The sequence below is a fragment of the Coffea arabica genome, chromosome 6e, assembly GCF_036785885.1.
Source record: "Coffea arabica cultivar ET-39 chromosome 6e, Coffea Arabica ET-39 HiFi, whole genome shotgun sequence".
In the NCBI taxonomy this organism is placed as follows: domain Eukaryota; kingdom Viridiplantae; phylum Streptophyta; class Magnoliopsida; order Gentianales; family Rubiaceae; genus Coffea; species Coffea arabica.
In genome coordinates, this window is record NC_092321.1 from 60,589,446 (window position 1) to 60,606,846 (window position 17,401).

The 17,401-nt window shown below is 34.4% G+C and overlaps 2 protein-coding genes across 3 annotated transcripts; one reads left to right on the forward strand and one right to left on the reverse strand.

The window, feature by feature from the left end:
• The first annotated feature begins 1,966 nt into the window (after positions 1 to 1,966).
• LOC140009988 (uncharacterized) lies at positions 1,967 to 2,515 on the forward strand. Its single transcript, XM_072056346.1, has one exon. It carries the CDS (start codon positions 1,967 to 1,969, stop codon positions 2,513 to 2,515), a length of 549 nt encoding a protein of 182 aa, XP_071912447.1.
• A 1,731-nt stretch (positions 2,516 to 4,246) lies between these two features.
• Positions 4,247 to 16,197, reverse strand: LOC113695055 (cycloartenol synthase 2-like). 2 transcript variants are annotated; one of them, XM_027214011.2, is made up of 19 exons: positions 16,064 to 16,197; positions 15,019 to 15,269; positions 14,047 to 14,232; positions 13,599 to 13,688; positions 10,712 to 10,906; positions 10,234 to 10,318; positions 9,435 to 9,601; positions 8,472 to 8,660; positions 7,964 to 8,077; positions 7,673 to 7,795; positions 7,456 to 7,578; positions 6,900 to 6,998; positions 6,372 to 6,428; positions 6,237 to 6,283; positions 5,875 to 6,018; positions 5,452 to 5,629; positions 4,926 to 5,006; positions 4,731 to 4,814; positions 4,247 to 4,597 (listed from the first exon to the last, which is right to left on the reverse strand). In XM_027214011.2, the coding sequence occupies exons 2-19, from the start codon at positions 15,223 to 15,225 to the stop codon at positions 4,481 to 4,483; spliced, it is 2,286 nt and encodes a 761-aa protein (XP_027069812.1). In that variant the 5' UTR covers positions 15,226 to 15,269; positions 16,064 to 16,197; the 3' UTR covers positions 4,247 to 4,480. The 2 variants fall into 2 exon arrangements, with proteins under 2 accessions (XP_027069812.1, XP_071912026.1); XM_072055925.1 differs by having other exon boundaries at positions 15,019 to 15,263; positions 16,064 to 16,087.
• Positions 16,198 to 17,401: the final 1,204 nt, after the last annotated feature.

Below are 17,401 nucleotides of genomic sequence, written 5' to 3' on the forward strand. Positions count from 1 at the left end.
TAAATTTGATAATTCAGATGACAAAAGTTGGTTAATTTCATATGATATTTTTTGTATAACTATAACACAAATGATGAATCATATTATAAATCAAAATTTCATTCGACATTTTTTGTATAACTAACACAAATGATAAAACGTATTATGAATCGTGTTGATTTTTAAAAATAATTTTCAAATTAACTTTTTTATAGTGTCATGCAAAGAAGTTTTCTCCAATTCAACAGGTAGGAGCCTAGTTTTTGTGAAGTAGCAATAGAGGCTTTCCCCTTTTTGTCAATCTTGAGAAGGCAATTAATGAGATTGGAGAAAAATAAAGAATTGAAATTCTATCAGGATTTAAAGAGATAAGGCGACAAAGTGTTTTTCTCTATCACAGTGTCATGCTCAAAGCCATTAACCATACAGTCATTTCTTTGATCCTTAAAGTTGATTGTCCCACTGAAATTAAGCAATATAGACCTATTAACCTATGCCAAGTGGTCTATAAAGCTATAGCCAAAATTCTCGTCAACAGGTTAAAGCCTTTCCTCAGTCAATGTATCAACAAAAATCAATCAGCATTTGTTCCAGGTAGGCAAATACTAGATAATGTCATCCTGTCTCATGAGTTAATGCATTTTCTCAAAAATAGAAGGCATGGTAGAGTTGGATTCATGGCTGTGAAACTGGATATGTCTAAAGCGTATGACAGGGTGGAATGGAAATTCTTGAAGGCCATAATGGAAAAAATGAGATTTTGCTCCACTTGGATAGGTTGGATATTATCTTACATTAGTTCTGTTACATACTCTTTCAACATCAATGGTGAACACAAGGAGTACATTACCCCTACCAGAGGCATAAGGCAAGGTGATCCCCTCTCTCCCTATCTATTCATATTGTGTTCAGAGGGATTCTCAAATCTCCTACAAAAAGCAAAGCAGGGAAAGGAGCTGACAGGGGTAAAAATTAATAGAGGGGCTCCAGCAATTACACACTTGTTCTTTGTAGACAATTCTCTAGTGTTTTGCAGAGCATGTACTCAAGAAGCTGATAAACTTAGAAAGATCCTAAAGGTGTACGAAGAGGCAACAGGACAGCTCATTAACATGAACAAATCAGCAGTCTTCTTTAGCAAGAACACGAGCCAAACAGTGAGGGAAGAAATCTGTCAGGTCATGGGATCAATGCAGCAAGTTAGCCAGGGTAAATACCTAGGCCTGCCTATGATCATAACCAGATCAAAAGAGTAAGTGTTTGGATTTATCAGGAATTCTATTGACAAGAAACTGCAAGGGTAAAAGAACAAATTATTGAGTCAGGCAGGAAAGGAAATAATGCTCAAAGCAGTGGCAATGGCTATGCCTATATATACCATGTCTTGCTTTAGACTGAACTCCAAGCTATGTAGAGAGATTAGTTCCAAAATGGCTAATTATTGGTGGGGGGAGGCAGAGGGAAAGGAAAAGATGCACTGGATTGGGTGGAAGAAGATGACAAAGGATAAAGAGGCTGGGGGATTGGGATTCAAAGACCTGCAAATGTTCAATAAAGCCTTATTGGCAAAACAAGTTTGGAAGCTGATTACTCAACCAAACTTGCTTGTCAGTAAGGTGTTGAATGAGAAATACTATTCCAAGCAGTCTCTTTTCAATTGTAAGGTCCCCAATAATGCCTCTTGGATCTGGAAAAGTATTTCAGCTGTAATGGCAGAGGAACAAGAATCTGGGAAGATAATTGGATCCCAAACAGGCCAGATGGAAAACCAACAACTGCTAAGCCACAAGAATGCCAACTAAAACAGGTCTCAGAATTGATCACCAATAGCAGGTGGAATAGAGTTCTCATCTTTAAGACATTCTGCCTTCAAGATGCTGAAAGTATTATGAGCATACCAATAAGTGTGACAAGAAGAGAAGATAGCTACTATTGGATACATGCTCAAAATGGTTAGTATACGGTACAATCTGGATACAAGAGATGGATGAAGGAAAGGGAACAGGAAGATGGAAATGCAGGAGAGGAGGCTGGTCCAAGCTACAAAGGTACCTCCACTATTGTCTGGGAAGCACTGTGGAAACAGAATGTGAAGCAAAAACTGAAGGTATTCATCTGGAAATGTCTCCATGATGCTCTCCCAGTCAGAGAGCTAATATTCAGTAGAACAAACAAAGGAAATCCCATGTGTGGAGGCTATGGAGAAAGTGTGGAAACCTTAGAACATATGTTGCTTCAATGTACGAAAGCTAAGGAAATATGGGAGATGGCTCCAGATCAGTGGGATGGTTTAGTGCACCTAACAGATAACTTCCAAAAGTGGTGGTCTGCTGTGATAAAAGCTCAAATGATCAGAGGGAATGATGAGCATATCAATCTCATAGTCAACATTCTCTGGCAAATATGGAAAGGCAGAAACGATAGGGAGTTCAATCATAAGGATAAGGAACCTCATGGGATAATTGAAAAGGCTTCTATGGAGTGGATGGAATTTGAAGAGGCTAACAGAGGGAGGAATGAGAGAAGGATCATGTAGGAAACAGGAGTACAACAACGGGCTGAACAAAATCACGAAGCTGGGTGCATGAGAATGCTACTAAAGATCCATACCCAAATAGATAAAAGTCAGTCTACAGTGGGAATTGGAATTACAGCTACAGACTACTCAGGCCAACTACATGCAGTTTGGGCACTTAGAGAAAGAATGTCAGGAGATTCACTGCAAGATCAAGCGGAAGCTGTTAAACTAGCTCTAATGAATGCCGCCAATCAAGGTTGGAGAAACATAGAGGTGGAGCTGGACAACAGCAAACTGAAGGGATACATTGTGGACTCAAGACATAGTAGCTGACGGTTGGCAACACTAATAGAGGATATTCAGTCCATTAGCAGCCTGTTTCATCTGTGCTCCTTTTCATTAGCTAATACAGGGAAATTAGATAGTATTAAACTGAGCTTGCATGCTCTTAATAGCTGGTTTGATGAAGAATGGGTCAATCGCAATCTTAGATGCTAACGCATCAAGCATCATCATGGGACAGTTGTCTCTTTTGTTTGGACCTTTGTCCAATTACTGTAAAGCTTTTGTGATGAAATATAAAACTAATGTTTCGACAAAAAAAAAAAAAAAAAAGACAAAAGTAAGGGTTTTTAATATTTTTTCCAAATGCCAATTTTTCCCACAATCATGGAACGTTAAAATGAAAAGGACCAAATGATCATAGGAAAGAACAATTTCTTTTGTCAACTGCCACGCGTGTGGCATAAACATATGTCTAGCAATCATAAGATGAACAAGCATATCAACAACTCTTTAAGTTTTCTCCTCTCTTTCTTCTCCTACTTCTTTGCTTCCCTATATTTTTCAGCTTGTAAGAGACGTACAGTTTTTCAAAAGTTGTTGAACTTCTGTTGCTATTTGTGAATGTAACTAGCTTCATTGCTGTTGTATCTAACCGTTCTGTCCAATGATGCTTGAAAATATGTTTTTTTGCAATTTAAAGAAACAAATATCATTTTATTCAGGAGCAAATTGAGCAGAATAAGTCATAAAATAGGAGATCTTGGGACAGTTGTTTGCATGTCAACATGCGCTAAGCCAGGGAAATTCCAGGCTAACCGACTAAAGATGTTTGTTTCCTTTGGTTGGTTGGTTGTGAATTTGTGTTCTCTGTTTCTTTGTATCTAGCGAATCTGTGAAAAAAATAAAAATTCCCCTTGGAATTTTCTTCCCATTCTCATTGATTGTCTTGTAATTAGAAAGGTGCAGTAACGAAAAGCTATTTTCTAGAAAGAATTTGCAGGAACTTTGATTCTTGTGAGTTCATGGCTTCCTGCCCTTCCTAGTGAACTGATTAAGCTTAGCTCACTTTATTTATTTTTTTTCATAATGATTTTGTCAAACAGCAGTTGCACTAATCTACTCTCTCTAATTAAATACCATAAGCGTTACTGGAGAGTGGAGGGCAAAAATCCACCTCTAAACCAGACAGGTGCACTACTACACGAGCTAATATTGGACATAAATCCCAACCAGACAGGTGGCCAACTCGCATTATTCAAGCTGGTTAGCTTTGCTCATTCCGGTTTCTGCATATTATAAGCTCTATGGATGCTGTGTCTCAACTGGGAGCATTTTTTTTTTTTTTGGGGTCCTTAAAACTTCATATACTTGAATCTTTGAGATAAAATGAAAAGAGTTCTTGCTTAATCCTATCTATTACTTGAGCTGTTTACATCAGTTCATTTATGACCTTGCAAAGAAAGATGACAAGAAGTATGTAATCAACTCTTCATTAAGCACTTATTCTTCCATCATGAAACAGATCTATTTGCAGAAAGAACTGTGTCAGCATAAAATTTACAGCTCAGTTCCACCATGTCATTGATAGGATTTTCACGTTGACAACTAAGATACCTCATTGTCAAGTTTATTTATAATGTACATTTTCTTCTTTCATAATGAGACTCTTCTGGTTGCTCAGATCTAGAGTTAACATGATCACCTCCCAGGTTGCAATACTTTGTTGAGGTATATTCCTAGTGCCCATATGGGAAAGATGTTTCTGTAGGCTGAGTAGCTTATCATGCAGTTTCTATTGAACACTCCTATAATTTCCTGTCAAAAATCGTAAATGAGCAAATTATACTTCTGTAGATTTATAGTAGTCAAATTATTGTGCTTTGGAGCACTCTAATGAGCGTGTGTTCTTTCCTTTATCCTTGCAAATGTAAACTCTGATGCATTATACCTGTTGTGGAAAGTCTCCAGTTTCCAATTGTGAGTTAATCAACACTTTTGCAGCACGGTGCAGAGGTATTGGATCTCTTTTGGCCTAGTCCATTGCATGTTAATGACAGAAAAACCGGTGACTTAGAATTAGATTGTGAAATCAATGTACTGTAAATTCTTCAAAATTTGATTCACAAATGAATGAGATAGGTACCTGCTCAGCTTCAATAAGACCCAACATTGCCCATGATGTGCTTACGATGTGTGATTTATTCCCTTCAATTTCTGTATATACCTAATCAGAGATATGAAACACATTATAACAAGATCCTTTCTGTCAATTCTTCCTACATATTCGAAACATCAAAGGTTTGATGAAGAAAGATCTAGCAGAAATGAATCGAACTCACGTCCATGACATCCCTACTAACTTCACAACGATGCTTGTTTCGAGCTATTAACTGGTGTATTAGCAGAAATACAAAAACCTTTTCTCCCATGTTATGTTCTTAATGTGTAAAGCTATGGCTTAATCCAAAGCCTAGATTCCTGGTACCCCTATTGCTGCGGTAGAAGGTAAAAATAAGTAGTGAGTTTTTTAGCACCTTCTGTCACTAATCAAAGACACTGATATATATTCTTTTTACATAGAGGTATTCCTTCAAATTTTGCTTTTGTACCACTTGTACTGTAATAAACTTATAGATATGTTAAAGTGAAAATTACTGTTAATCATTTACCTTGTTTTGACTAGAAAGATAGCTCTCTCCCCAACCACCAAGGCGAAGTTGCTTGGATAGTAAAAAATCACAAGCTTTTCTAATACTCTCAGAATTCTCATAGGTCCTTCCTCCTGCCAATAAGCCTGTTATGCCAAACCATGTACCGTAGGTGAAGCAGATTCCCCAAGATCCATACCTGCATTTAAATTTGAGTCATGCACTTAAAGAATGTTAAAAATTAAACAATGTGCTTTGCGGATTCAACATAGGCTAACAATAATTGCATGCAGTAGCAGAGTTCAATTATCCATATTGCCAGCATGTTGATTTTCCCTCGTCTGGTTTTCACAGTTTTACTTGGAGCTTGCTGCATATATTACTAGGCATTGAACTGCAAGCTTTCAAAGAAGTTGCGACATCTGAATGGAAGAAAAGAATTACCATGAGCCATCAGAAAGTTGTATGCTTTCGATGAAATTCATTGCCTTCTGAATACATGCTTCTATTTCTTTACTACGATATCCTGGATATATTTTCGTGAAAAACTTGAGAGCCTGAATTGCTGCTGAACTGCACTCTACATACCTATATCAAGAAACTTTCAGCTCAGAAGTGAAGAAAAGTTTCTGCTTCATAACAAATGAATATGCTTTGTTTGTAACATGGTCCTGTTTAAGCATCTGCTTCTATCACAGATTTCATTAATTTTGTTCTCTTTGACGCATCAAGACAGTAATTTCTTCAGTTTAGAAAAGTTATGTCATGAAAGATCATGAATACCAAGTATATGTGGCTAATCTTACTGGTAATCAATGACGATATCTCCGAATGTTTCTGCTGGGTTGATCATCTACAAGGCAAACATGGTAAAAGCAGCACTTGAATCAAATGCAAAACCATTATTAAGTAACAAGCACTACAAGTTGCATCTTAAGTACCTCCAACCACGCATAGGATCTTGTGAGCTCATAGGAAGCAAAACCTCCACTAGTATTCTGCCATTCAGAAGTGTTTGTGAGACAGATTAGTCACATTTTTTCTAGGTAAGAACTAATACTATATCATCTTGCTTCATTCTTAATAGGATGAATAGCAGTCGTGAAAGAGATTGTAAAATTAATATTCAGGGGCAAATGACGGAAATGGAGTTTGAATCACATTCGAATCGAATTCATAGTCCTCGTACATTTTAAGAATGCACTTCAATATGTGCACTGACTATGAATAGGTGAGAGAGCTTTTTGAACAATTGTCTTGAGACTTGTACACTCTTATCGCACTCCTGCAGTTATAACATCTAGATTTGCTTGTATATTTCCAAAAATCATATTCTATCTTACACCTAGCACAGAATTAACTGGCCATTTCACGTTCCAAGTGTTTTTGAGTTTTCCTCCTATCAAACAAAAAGAATGCGCATTAAAGCTCAATGGACTGTAATAGATGACTGAAGAGAGACATAATACCTGGTAGGAGAGAAGCACATTAACCGCGTCATATAGCTTTTCTTGTTCAATTGCTACTCCAGCAACATCATATGACATACGCGACAGCAATAGAGCAGCCTGCATGTGAGTTGGAGATTATACTCTTGTAACAAAAGGTATATAAGTTTGAGAAAAGATGACATATCAAACATGCATGTTAGCTCTCCATCCCTCAGTATTGAGTTTCATCTTCTTTCAATGTGTTAAAAAACTGGATAACCAGCCTCTGAAATTCTAGACTTGGTAAGCCCAAGGTTACAATTTTGTTTTGTATTTTGATAACAGCAAACTTTCAATAGAATCAAAATAAGCAGAAAACGTTTTAGTTATGGACATGCTTCAGCTGCAGGTGAAACTCATATGTAGAGGAAAGAGTTATAATTCCCAGTTGTTCGGTCATTACTAAATGATCTTACTGCAAGTAAGGTCAGTGGAAGTAGAACCACTCAAATAAGCATGCCTACTTTTGCAGTTGAAATCAAATAGAATATCTTGCAAGATAAAAATGGGATTCTGAGAATAAACAGAATCTAACCTTCAGGCCTTCTGCAGTGGTATCTGATACCGGCCAGCCATTGTCTGGAGTGGAGAAGGGCCATGCACCTTTTGAAATGTGGCGGTACCACGAAACAGGATTTCCAGAACTGTCTTTCCCAATCTTGAACAAATTTTGAGGCCAAACTAATTTAGTGAACAAATACATAGCCAAAGAAATCGTATAGATGTCTTATATTTTCACCCAAGTTACGTACCTGAGAAGCTTTAATAAATTTGTGCGCCTTTTTAAGCATTAACCCATATTCGTCCTGAAGGTTGGTTGCAATTATTGCATGAACTGCCAAAGCTGCATCCCACAACTGAGATCCATTATATCCCTGTCATTCAATTGTTTGCACAGCATTAAAAGCTGGTAGTATGCTTGGAAACAAAATGCCTGAAAATTTTCTGGAAAGAAAAGCCGTCGCAGTTTTATATACAGATTATCTGCAATAAGAACAGAAAACTTGGAAAATTCAAATAGTAAAAAAATAATGTGTCAAAACCTTCATTTTCATGCCATCTTCTGCCACCCAGAGGTAATCCTTTATTCTTGCAAGGTGGGATTTGATTGCATTGGAGTTTGGATCCTCTACCCAACAGCAGACCATGTTTAGCACCTGTTAAAACTCAAAGGAGATATATAAGACCTTCCCATTGTATAAGTACATCTTGAAGCTTATCAATAATGATATCTTGCTGCCAAGAAGAATTTAGTTCAAACTAAGTATCATTTGCACATGACCAGCCCAACAAAGCCAAGTTCTGGCATATGCAATGTAAGCGATGCTCAGCAGTTCCCTAAAGTTGTCGATGCTAATGAAAACCATGTTGGGAATTAGCTCAAGCTGTTTTCTTAGCTAAGCCTGATTATATAGTCATATATTGAAAGCCAAGTACGATCTTTGTCTCCTATTTGAATTAATTTACAGTAACTAGATAGTTGACTTATGAGACAATCCATGGATTGAATGAACTCGAAGTGCAAATTGATGATTAAACAGAAGTAAATACCTTGTTAACAGGTCCAATGCAAACATAGTGAGTGTTTTCATCCTCATAATGAATATGTTGCATTACAATACTTAAAGCTCTATGCCTCAGCTTAGAGAGAGGCCAATTCATCAGAAGAGGTTCTGCAACCTTGTGTAGACCACCCCAGAGAATGTCCTGAATTAATGGATGTGGGTAGTACAGATCTTCCTGCAATTTTCATTTAGTATGATATCAAGATGGTTGGACTTCACCCAAATAAGCTTCTTGTTCAATAGAAGTGTAAGGATAACTGGATAATTGCAAGACTCAACTCGATCACACATACAAATGTGATAGCTGACTTCTTTGTTTAAAAGATTCAAGAGTTCATTTGGATAGATTTCTTCTTGAAATGGATGTAACCTAACAGGAGTTGGTAAGGCATTTCTGATTGCTTTTCTATGGGAAACCCTTTTTCCTTTCTTTTCTACAGCAAGATCATTCCTTCTTAGCCAATGGGGCAAAGTGTAGCTTTGCGGCGTGATAACTTGGACCAGTATCACTCTTCTTGTCCCATGCTCCCACGTGTTTTGAGCTGCAATAATTTCATACCTCATGATCCCCACGCATCTCAATTAACTTAGTTTCTTATGCTTTAAATTCAACCATCTGATCTCTTAACTTTCAAACTCTCACAATGAACTCAGGATTCAGTACAAAGTTATACTATGACTATGAGGGGCTAATGGGGATTGGCCAGCAACAAACTGAAACAGGAAACTAGACACACTGGTCCATAACATAGCTATCCAACATATGGCATCTAAGTTATCTGAGTGAAATCTGATACTGAAACTAGTTAAAGATTTATCCAGTTATCAGGTTCAAGAAGGGCTCGTTGGCAAGCATTCGATGAATGTATATGGACACTATATCATTGCCAACATCCAATTCCTCTCCTTTGGTTTTTAAAAGTTCTATCAAATTGATATCATGTCATACCTTTGCACATTGATTTCTGGCCAAATTCCAGTCAATCTGATGGTAAGGTTGCGCATAGAGCTCTCTTCTGAGTGATAGAACAGTGCCATCAACCCTTCCAACATACCTCCTCCCATATAAATATGACATAGGCAGGTACACCATGCGACAATGGCACCACATACGACCTGCAAGAGCAGTACATTCAGGTTTCTTGTGGATTCCAACTGCTGAAATACTTGATTGGCAGGATTCTGCCTTTTCCACAAATGACCTCTCTTGGAAAACATATCTTATCAAGATTATTAGGATTTAGAACTCATCAGAAAATGATAAAGTTAAACAAAAGACATGTTAAATCAATAATTGGTTGAAATATTCATTTTCACAAAGAAAACAAAGTACTTTGATAACTAAGAATGAGTGGGAGAGGCAAGAACAACGTCAGATGAAAGCATATAAAATGACTGAAAAAAAAAGGCAATACATCCATCTTTAATATAAATTATTTACCAGTTGATATATTACCAATTCGCAAATATATCTAAAAATGTTAAAGAACGAAGCTGGTATAATTGCAATTCATCTCAGCTTTGGATGTAACATTCCTGATAATGAGTTTTAAACTGTGAAATATTGGGCCTGTTTGGAAGGTGAGTTTTTTGGGTGTTTGTATAAAACTTTACTGTAGATCACTGTAGAAGTTGTAGAAAAACTTGGTTGCCAAAGAATTTCATGACTTGTTTGCTTGTTTGAAATATTAACTAAATGAAAATGCACGTACAGAACAAGAAGATCATGAGGAGAACAGCAAGCAGACCTGGATGTATTGGAAGAAAGTAAGGAAGAAGCCACAGTTCTGGGGGTAAAGGATTGTTGCCACTCCAGTCATAAGCCCCAAGTACCTAAATTAGAAAGATAAAAACACCTTACCACCAAACACTTCAACTAACTATTTTTAGTAATTCAATATACTTGTCTCGTGTTCAATTAGCTAATTGGTGAAAACATATAAGTAATTCTAGTGAATTTTGTCTAAAAGGTGAGATTACTTCGAAATTCTTTTTCATATGATTCCTAAAAAATACATTTTAATAAACTTTTTATCTTTTTAAACAAACATCGTGTCACAAAAACTGTGCTAGTGCAAGAGTACAAAATGCGCAAAAAAAACAAAAAACCCCAAAAATTTCCAATTCAAACACACTTAAAACACTTCTTATTAGTGACTTGTGATAGCATTGCAACATTCACACTTGTAAATGTTGAAAACTTGGAAAACAGTTAAGGATTCTTACACTAAGCCATAATTTTCCCCATGATGGGATGAAAGTGACTCCACCATGATCGATAATCCAGTTTCCTGCTTTCTCCATGGATCCATCTCCACCATCTTCTGCTTGTCCAAGCAGCCTCAAAGAGACATAATTTAAGGCAGTAGCAAACATGGTGCTATGACCTTCTATATGTAAACCCCACCCCCCATCTTCTTTCTGCACATACAGATGAACACTTGTTCATAATAAACTACAAAATAGAAAAAAAATTAATTACTTTTTTCAACCACCTTTTGATATCATATATCATATATCACGTCAAAAAACATAATGCGATAAATAATATCTAAAAGAAAAATGATTAATAATATGTGCACCGTCATCCTGATGCATGATAACTAATCAAAATTTCATGCATTCAACAATGATAATATATATTTACTCAAAGTAAATATTCAAATATTTTTCAATCAAAACAAATTATTTTGTTGGTTTTTGTTTCATCCACTTAATTAATTAAATAAGTGTGTCTCTGATAATCAGAGCAAGAGGTTGCAGGGAGAATCCACAAGGGAGCAAAACTGATTACCAAGGGTACAAAATCAAACCAAGATCAAATGTTGTGAAATACTTGATCAATCAATCAGTTCGAACCAAAAAAAAAAAAGTTACTGTAAAGTGGAGATTGAGCATCTCTTTAGTATGTTCTTTGCAAATGGTTCTTTTCAGTAATAAGCAGTCTGATGATAAATATGCCATTTCTACTCGCATTCTGGAGGAAAAAGTCATCTTCGTACAGGTCTTGAACTTAAGTCAAGTTGATTGTTGTTATATGCATTTGAAAAAAATTAGACTTATACTTAGGTACTAAAATGCTAATTTTTTTTTTTTTTGAGAAATTGGTTTTATTTGGAGGTTTAAGGATTAAGATAAAGATTTAAGGACTATTTTAAAAATTTGCTTAGTTTAATTATTTTCTCTTCCTTCTTTGTCATTTGGCCTAAAAAACATTCAGGACATGTAAATATTATTATGCTATTATTAATTATAGTGCTTAAAAACGCTATTTTCTACCTCGTACACCACCTGCCAGTGGTGATGTTGTGTGTTTATGATGTGTGAAGAGGTATTCTTTCAACAGAAGAAATCAGAATTAAATCACTAACCCTTAATCCCAGGTAAACCTCAAAAGCCGGCAACTCTTGAGGCCACCCAGGGAACTAATAATCTAACCACAAACCCCCCCAATGATCGATGTGGGATTTTTGGAAAGGCCAGTAAGGCCACTGCTACTAAAGGTGTACTAACCCCCATGACACTCAGAAACTTCTCCATACTTTCTTTTTCTTTCAACAGAAGAAATCAGAATTAAATCACTAACCCTTAATCCCAGGTAAACCTCAGTGAAGAGGTATTCTAAGATACCTTTATTTTGTCTATCTTATCTTTCTTTTCAAAAAAAAAAAGAAAATATAAATCAAGAAATAAAGAGGCTTTACTAAATTGTACAAAAAAAAATTTATTAAAGAATGTGATAATAAAAAATTGAGGAAATAATATAAGGTTTAAAGATGCTTTATAGATATTATACCCAAAAAAAGGTTTATCAAGGAATGTGATAATAAATGAATTTAAAAAAAAGAATACTACAAGAGAATGCAATCCATTAAGGCTAGAAGAATGACTAATGAGCTCTTCGGTGTAAACTTTTAGGTTTACAATAAAACTCTGTGAAAGGCATTCTCTTTCAATTCTTTTTACCATTCCCACAAAAGAGGGGAAAAAAAAGGAGGCAAAAGCATTTGTCCATTTTCTGTTATTCAATGAAGTTTTAATCCATCCAATCATGCACTACTATATCAAGGGATAATTTCAGAAACCTCTCCTGAGGTTTCTAACAATTTCACTGAACTTCCTTGAGATTTGAAAAATTACACCTACCTCTTTTGATTTGATAGTTTTAGTAGCAAAACCTTATAATAATATTGACTTGGTCAAATTTTTAAATGAATACCCAAAAATGCCATTGTGTAATGAGTTTTAACTTATTTTCCTATACAATTATAAGATTATCTAGTATAATTATAAGAAAAGGTATCAAATTTTTCAAGTCCATACCTACTATTTTAATAATTTTATCACTATGATAGAATACTTTTGATGGTATTTTAATATGAATTTAAATTTATAAGATAGAAAAGAAACTGTTGAAATAATTCATAGCGTTTATGAATTTTTCAAGTAGTGGAATTATCATAATTTAGTAGTGATTTTGGGTCATTTCCTTTTGATTTATTATTAATTTTAATATCAAAAAATAGAAAATAAAGATCAACAAAAATATGGAATTGCACATAAAGTTAATTCATCAAAAAAAAAATCACTAATTCGATATTTGGTTACAATAGGAATTAGAGGTAATAGTGGTAGTTCTCCAATTTTATTGGCAAAAAATTAAAAAAAGGAATAAGAAAGAAAAAGATTTAAAAAAATAAGTTTAAAACTCATTCTAAATATAAACATACCAAACAAGGGAATTTCATTAAAATATATAAGGGTAGTATTGTTATTTTAAATGACAAGGGAAGTATGTGTAATTTTTAGAATCTCGAGGGAGCTAGATGAAATTGTTAAAAATCTCAAGGGAGGTTTCTGAAATTATCCCTTATATCAATGTAGTATTTTTTTTATTTGATGACTTGTTTTATTTAGTTTAATAATCAAATGATTGCATGTCTAGTGCCCACGTAAAAAGATAAGATACCTTATAATCCAATATTCCAAGTTTTTTGTCCTTTTGTATATTAATTAAGAATCTAGCTCGAAATGTGGATCGATGAGAAGAAATGTTGCACCAACCTAAGTGAAAACAAAATACTAATTGTTATAAAAAGAGTATTGTGCCAACCTGATGATTGTACAGATATCGACGTATTTCCTTTTGGTGTTCTTCTGATAAAACTGTATTTATGGCTCCCATGATGTACAAACCTATAATCTGCAAATCAAGATGATTTTCTCAGGCAATTGGGTCATATAATTGATGGAAAATTGTTTTATAGGGACAAGACGATAATAGATTCGTTAGAAGCCTAATACATAATTATAACAAGTGCATCGATGCGAAGGTCATTAACGTTATGTTTATTAGTCCAATTCAGCACTTAAATTTAATAGGTTTAGATCTTAACGCATTCAGACGTATACATCTTTATACAAAAATCCAAAAGAAACCCAAATAATATTTTGAACCATTGACCAATAATTATCATTTAGCTCATAGGAAAACTCGATAACTAGCTCATTTAGCTCTTAATTATGGTTCAAAAAAAAGAAAATAAAAAAAAATGCCTCACCAAGCCTGGCAAAAGAAATAGAGGACCACCATAATCACCAGGCCAGTGCCCATCCTCTGCCTGGAGATTTGAGTAAAACCTTAGTGCCCTTCTCAAGGTAGTTACCACTGCTTCCTCGGTAATTTCTTCTTCACTTGCTATTTTTACTTGTGGTAAATTCATTTCACACGGATTCTCCTTGGCAAACTACAAAACAAACTCTTAAATAGTAGTATGCTAAGAAAACAGTAATCTTACTCCTTGGGGATTATCAAACATATATACAACAGACATTCCTCTTGAATTATGAAGTATAATTTTTGGTAATTTGCCATTTTACCTAGTTACAGTAATGTCCTCCTGTCTCTTAATTAAGATTTTATTATTGTACTTTGAATTACAAATTCGATTTCTTTTATTGCTGATTAGTATGAGCATGATCTAGGAGTATAAGTAAGCATCGTTTGTCATATGTATTAAGATAGTTTCTTTCCTTTTTTTTTAAGTATGCATAATAAAAGAATCTATCAAACTTCGAAAATAACGAACAATTTGAACTCTACATGAAAGAATCTCTTCAAGATTTTGGCTCTATTTGGACTCTATATGAAAGAATCTCTTCAAGATTAACTCGAAATATCAATGTAATTGGAAGTATCATACACCATCAAGATCAATTCTTGCTAACAAGAAAGAAAATACTAAGTAAACATGATCTAGGAGTGTAAGTATCGTTGTCCTATATATCAAAATAGTTGCTTTTTTTGAAGTATGTGTAATTATAAAAGAATCTGCTGAACTTTAAAAACAGCAAACAATTTGAAGCCTATATGGAAGATTCTCTTCAAGATTTTGGCTCTATGTGAATGAACTCCACAAGGAAAAATTTCTTCAAGATTTTGAGAGCCAGAGTCGAAAAGAAAGAGTACATGAAATAAAATACCTTCCAGCTGGTTAAGTTACAAAGTACAAATCATTGACTGGTTCTTTTACCTGGATTCTCATTAGGAGATCAGAGCTGTGTTTGATCTCAAAACGCTTCCTACGAAATTCTTCTCTGACCTTTTCAATTTCAGCTCGTTCTTGAAGGGTTCCAAGATTTGGATCGAACTTCCAAATTTCTCTACCGACATGATTGTTTGAGCTTGTAAGCCAAATTGGATCATCTTCATCTGCTTCAGACAATTTAAGCTTCCACATTGCCTTCCTTCGCCTTACTTTCTCGATCGGCTAGTTTTCTAATGCTTAGTTTCACAGCAAAACGTTACATTTGACAACATTAGATTTTCTCATTGGCTAATTTACAGATTTTTCTTTTTGAAGTCCTGGATACTGAAAATCTCCTCACAAATTCATAGATTGATCCATGTTGCATTCTGGAATTTATCTTAAGTCATGATTTGAACTCTCAATTGCTGAATACGAAATCTAATTGACAAGAAAAGGTGGATATGTAATCCATGTAGCTCAATTGAAATTTCTTTCTTTCTTTCCCCACTCACACAACTAAGGTGATATGTGGTAGTCAGCTTGAGACGTCATAATAAGCTCTGGGGTTTTACCAAATTTTGCATGGATATATTAAAGATGGAAAGGAAGAAATGGCGTGGCAAAGAGAAAGATAATTACCCTTCTTATAAACTAATTACTAGCAAAAATCAGGAATACATATATATATATATATATATATATATGTATAGATGTATGTGGGTCAAATGCAACTTTTCGATAGAAATTACCTCAGTTTGACAGAAACCCAAAATCATGTGGCACCAGAAGGATTTTGGGAAAATTATGGAAATTTAATTTCGTGGTTAAAATTGTCAAAGTTATGCTTTATTAGTGGACTAAAATCAAGAAAAATAAACTCAAATTACCATCATTTACATCCTGCTATATAATCACACAGGCCAAATATATGTCTTTGTATGGCTATAATTTAAAGTACAAAAAACTGTTTTATGGCTAAGAAACAATGCTCTTAGCAATAAAAGAAGACTACTAGACAAGAAAGGGAAAGAGAGACAGAGAGACTTACAGAATAGGATGCCTGCATGAAATCCCAATGAGAACCAAATGAACTCTTATATGTTCCTAATATATAGTTGCTATGGAGTCCCCCTCTTCCTTCTCTTGTCCAAAAATAAATACACATATCAATAATTAAATAGTCGAAGATGTAGAAATTAAGATGCTTAATTAACCTGTAGTTATGAGATGAATATTACGAATTTTAGTTAAGTTATCATTTGCTTTCATTGGTAGACATGTTCTGGACCTCGACATGCATGTTTGAGTTGTTATGTTCGAAATGACATATCTATATATATATATATATAACGACATTTTGAAAGCAAAAGTAAGTATATTTTACAATAATCCGGGTTAAAGTATATTTAGACAAGTGGTTTATCGACAAGTCCTTTTAGCTCCTGACTATGATTGAAAACAATTTTCTTTCTATTTAAAAGATTGACAAAGAAACAACTGATGTGAGATAGTTAATTACTTGAGGCTTTTCTTTCCTTCTGCCATAAAATGAGACTAAGTAATCATAGGGTCCATTCAATGTACGTGTAGCGATCTGTTTCTTTCTTTTCTATATTAGATGTAATCTAGGAATATGATTGAGGGAGAATTAGAAGGTTTTGCTGAACAAGCCTTTCATTTGGTAGATAATGAAACTTAGAAATAGTGTGCAATTAGAAAAAAATTACTTTAAGTTGGGATTCAAAAGTGAAAAAAATCATTCATCCAAATTATTGTCAAACAAGTGTAACTTCAGGATCTAGTGGCTAAGATTAAAACTCCAAGAATTAAAAAATTTTGAGTTCAAATCTTCCGTTTTTTAAATCCAACCTCTTCGCTACTTGAAAAGATTTTTAAAAAAAAATGGAACTTCAGAGCAACTTGCTTTGAATTGACTAATTAAGACTAATGTCAATTCCAAATAAAGTATTCAATCATTAATCTTGAGTTCAAATTCTCTCGTTCTTTCCCCACTTCTTAAATCTCACCCCTTCCCTGGTGAAAAGATAAAACTTAAAAAGAATTATCAAAAAAAAATGTCCGAATTTATTATGCATTGTTTGCCAAAATTCATTTATATTCTATCTGTATTTGTACAAATATTTAACATCAAATTGGTGCAAAAGATTAATCCAACATATTACAATCTTTTTTTTTCTAGAAATGTTAGATAAGTATTATAATCCAACTACTACAATACGAATTTATTATCCATTGTTTGCCAAAATTCATTTATATTCTATATGTATTTGTACAAATATTTAACATCAAATTGGTGCAAAAGATTAATCCAACGCATTACAATCTTTTTTTTTTCCAGAAACGTTAGATAAGTATTACAATCCAA

Excerpts from the sequence above, each read along its gene's own strand:
- LOC113695055 (XM_027214011.2), bottom strand. The coding sequence starts at position 15,225 with ATGTGGAAGCTTAAATTGTCTGAAGCAGATGAAGATGATCCAATTTGG. Across the intron at positions 8,078-8,471 it reads GCATTGGACCTGTTAACAAG|GTGCTAAACATGGTCTGCTG; the intron begins GTATTTACTTCT and ends GAGTTTTAACAG. Across the intron at positions 4,598-4,730 it reads CTGGAGACTTTCCACAACAG|GAAATTATAGGAGTGTTCAA; the intron begins GTATAATGCATC and ends GATTTTTGACAG.
- LOC140009988 (XM_072056346.1), top strand. The coding sequence starts at position 1,967 with ATGAAGGAAAGGGAACAGGAAGATGGAAATGCAGGAGAGGAGGCTGGT.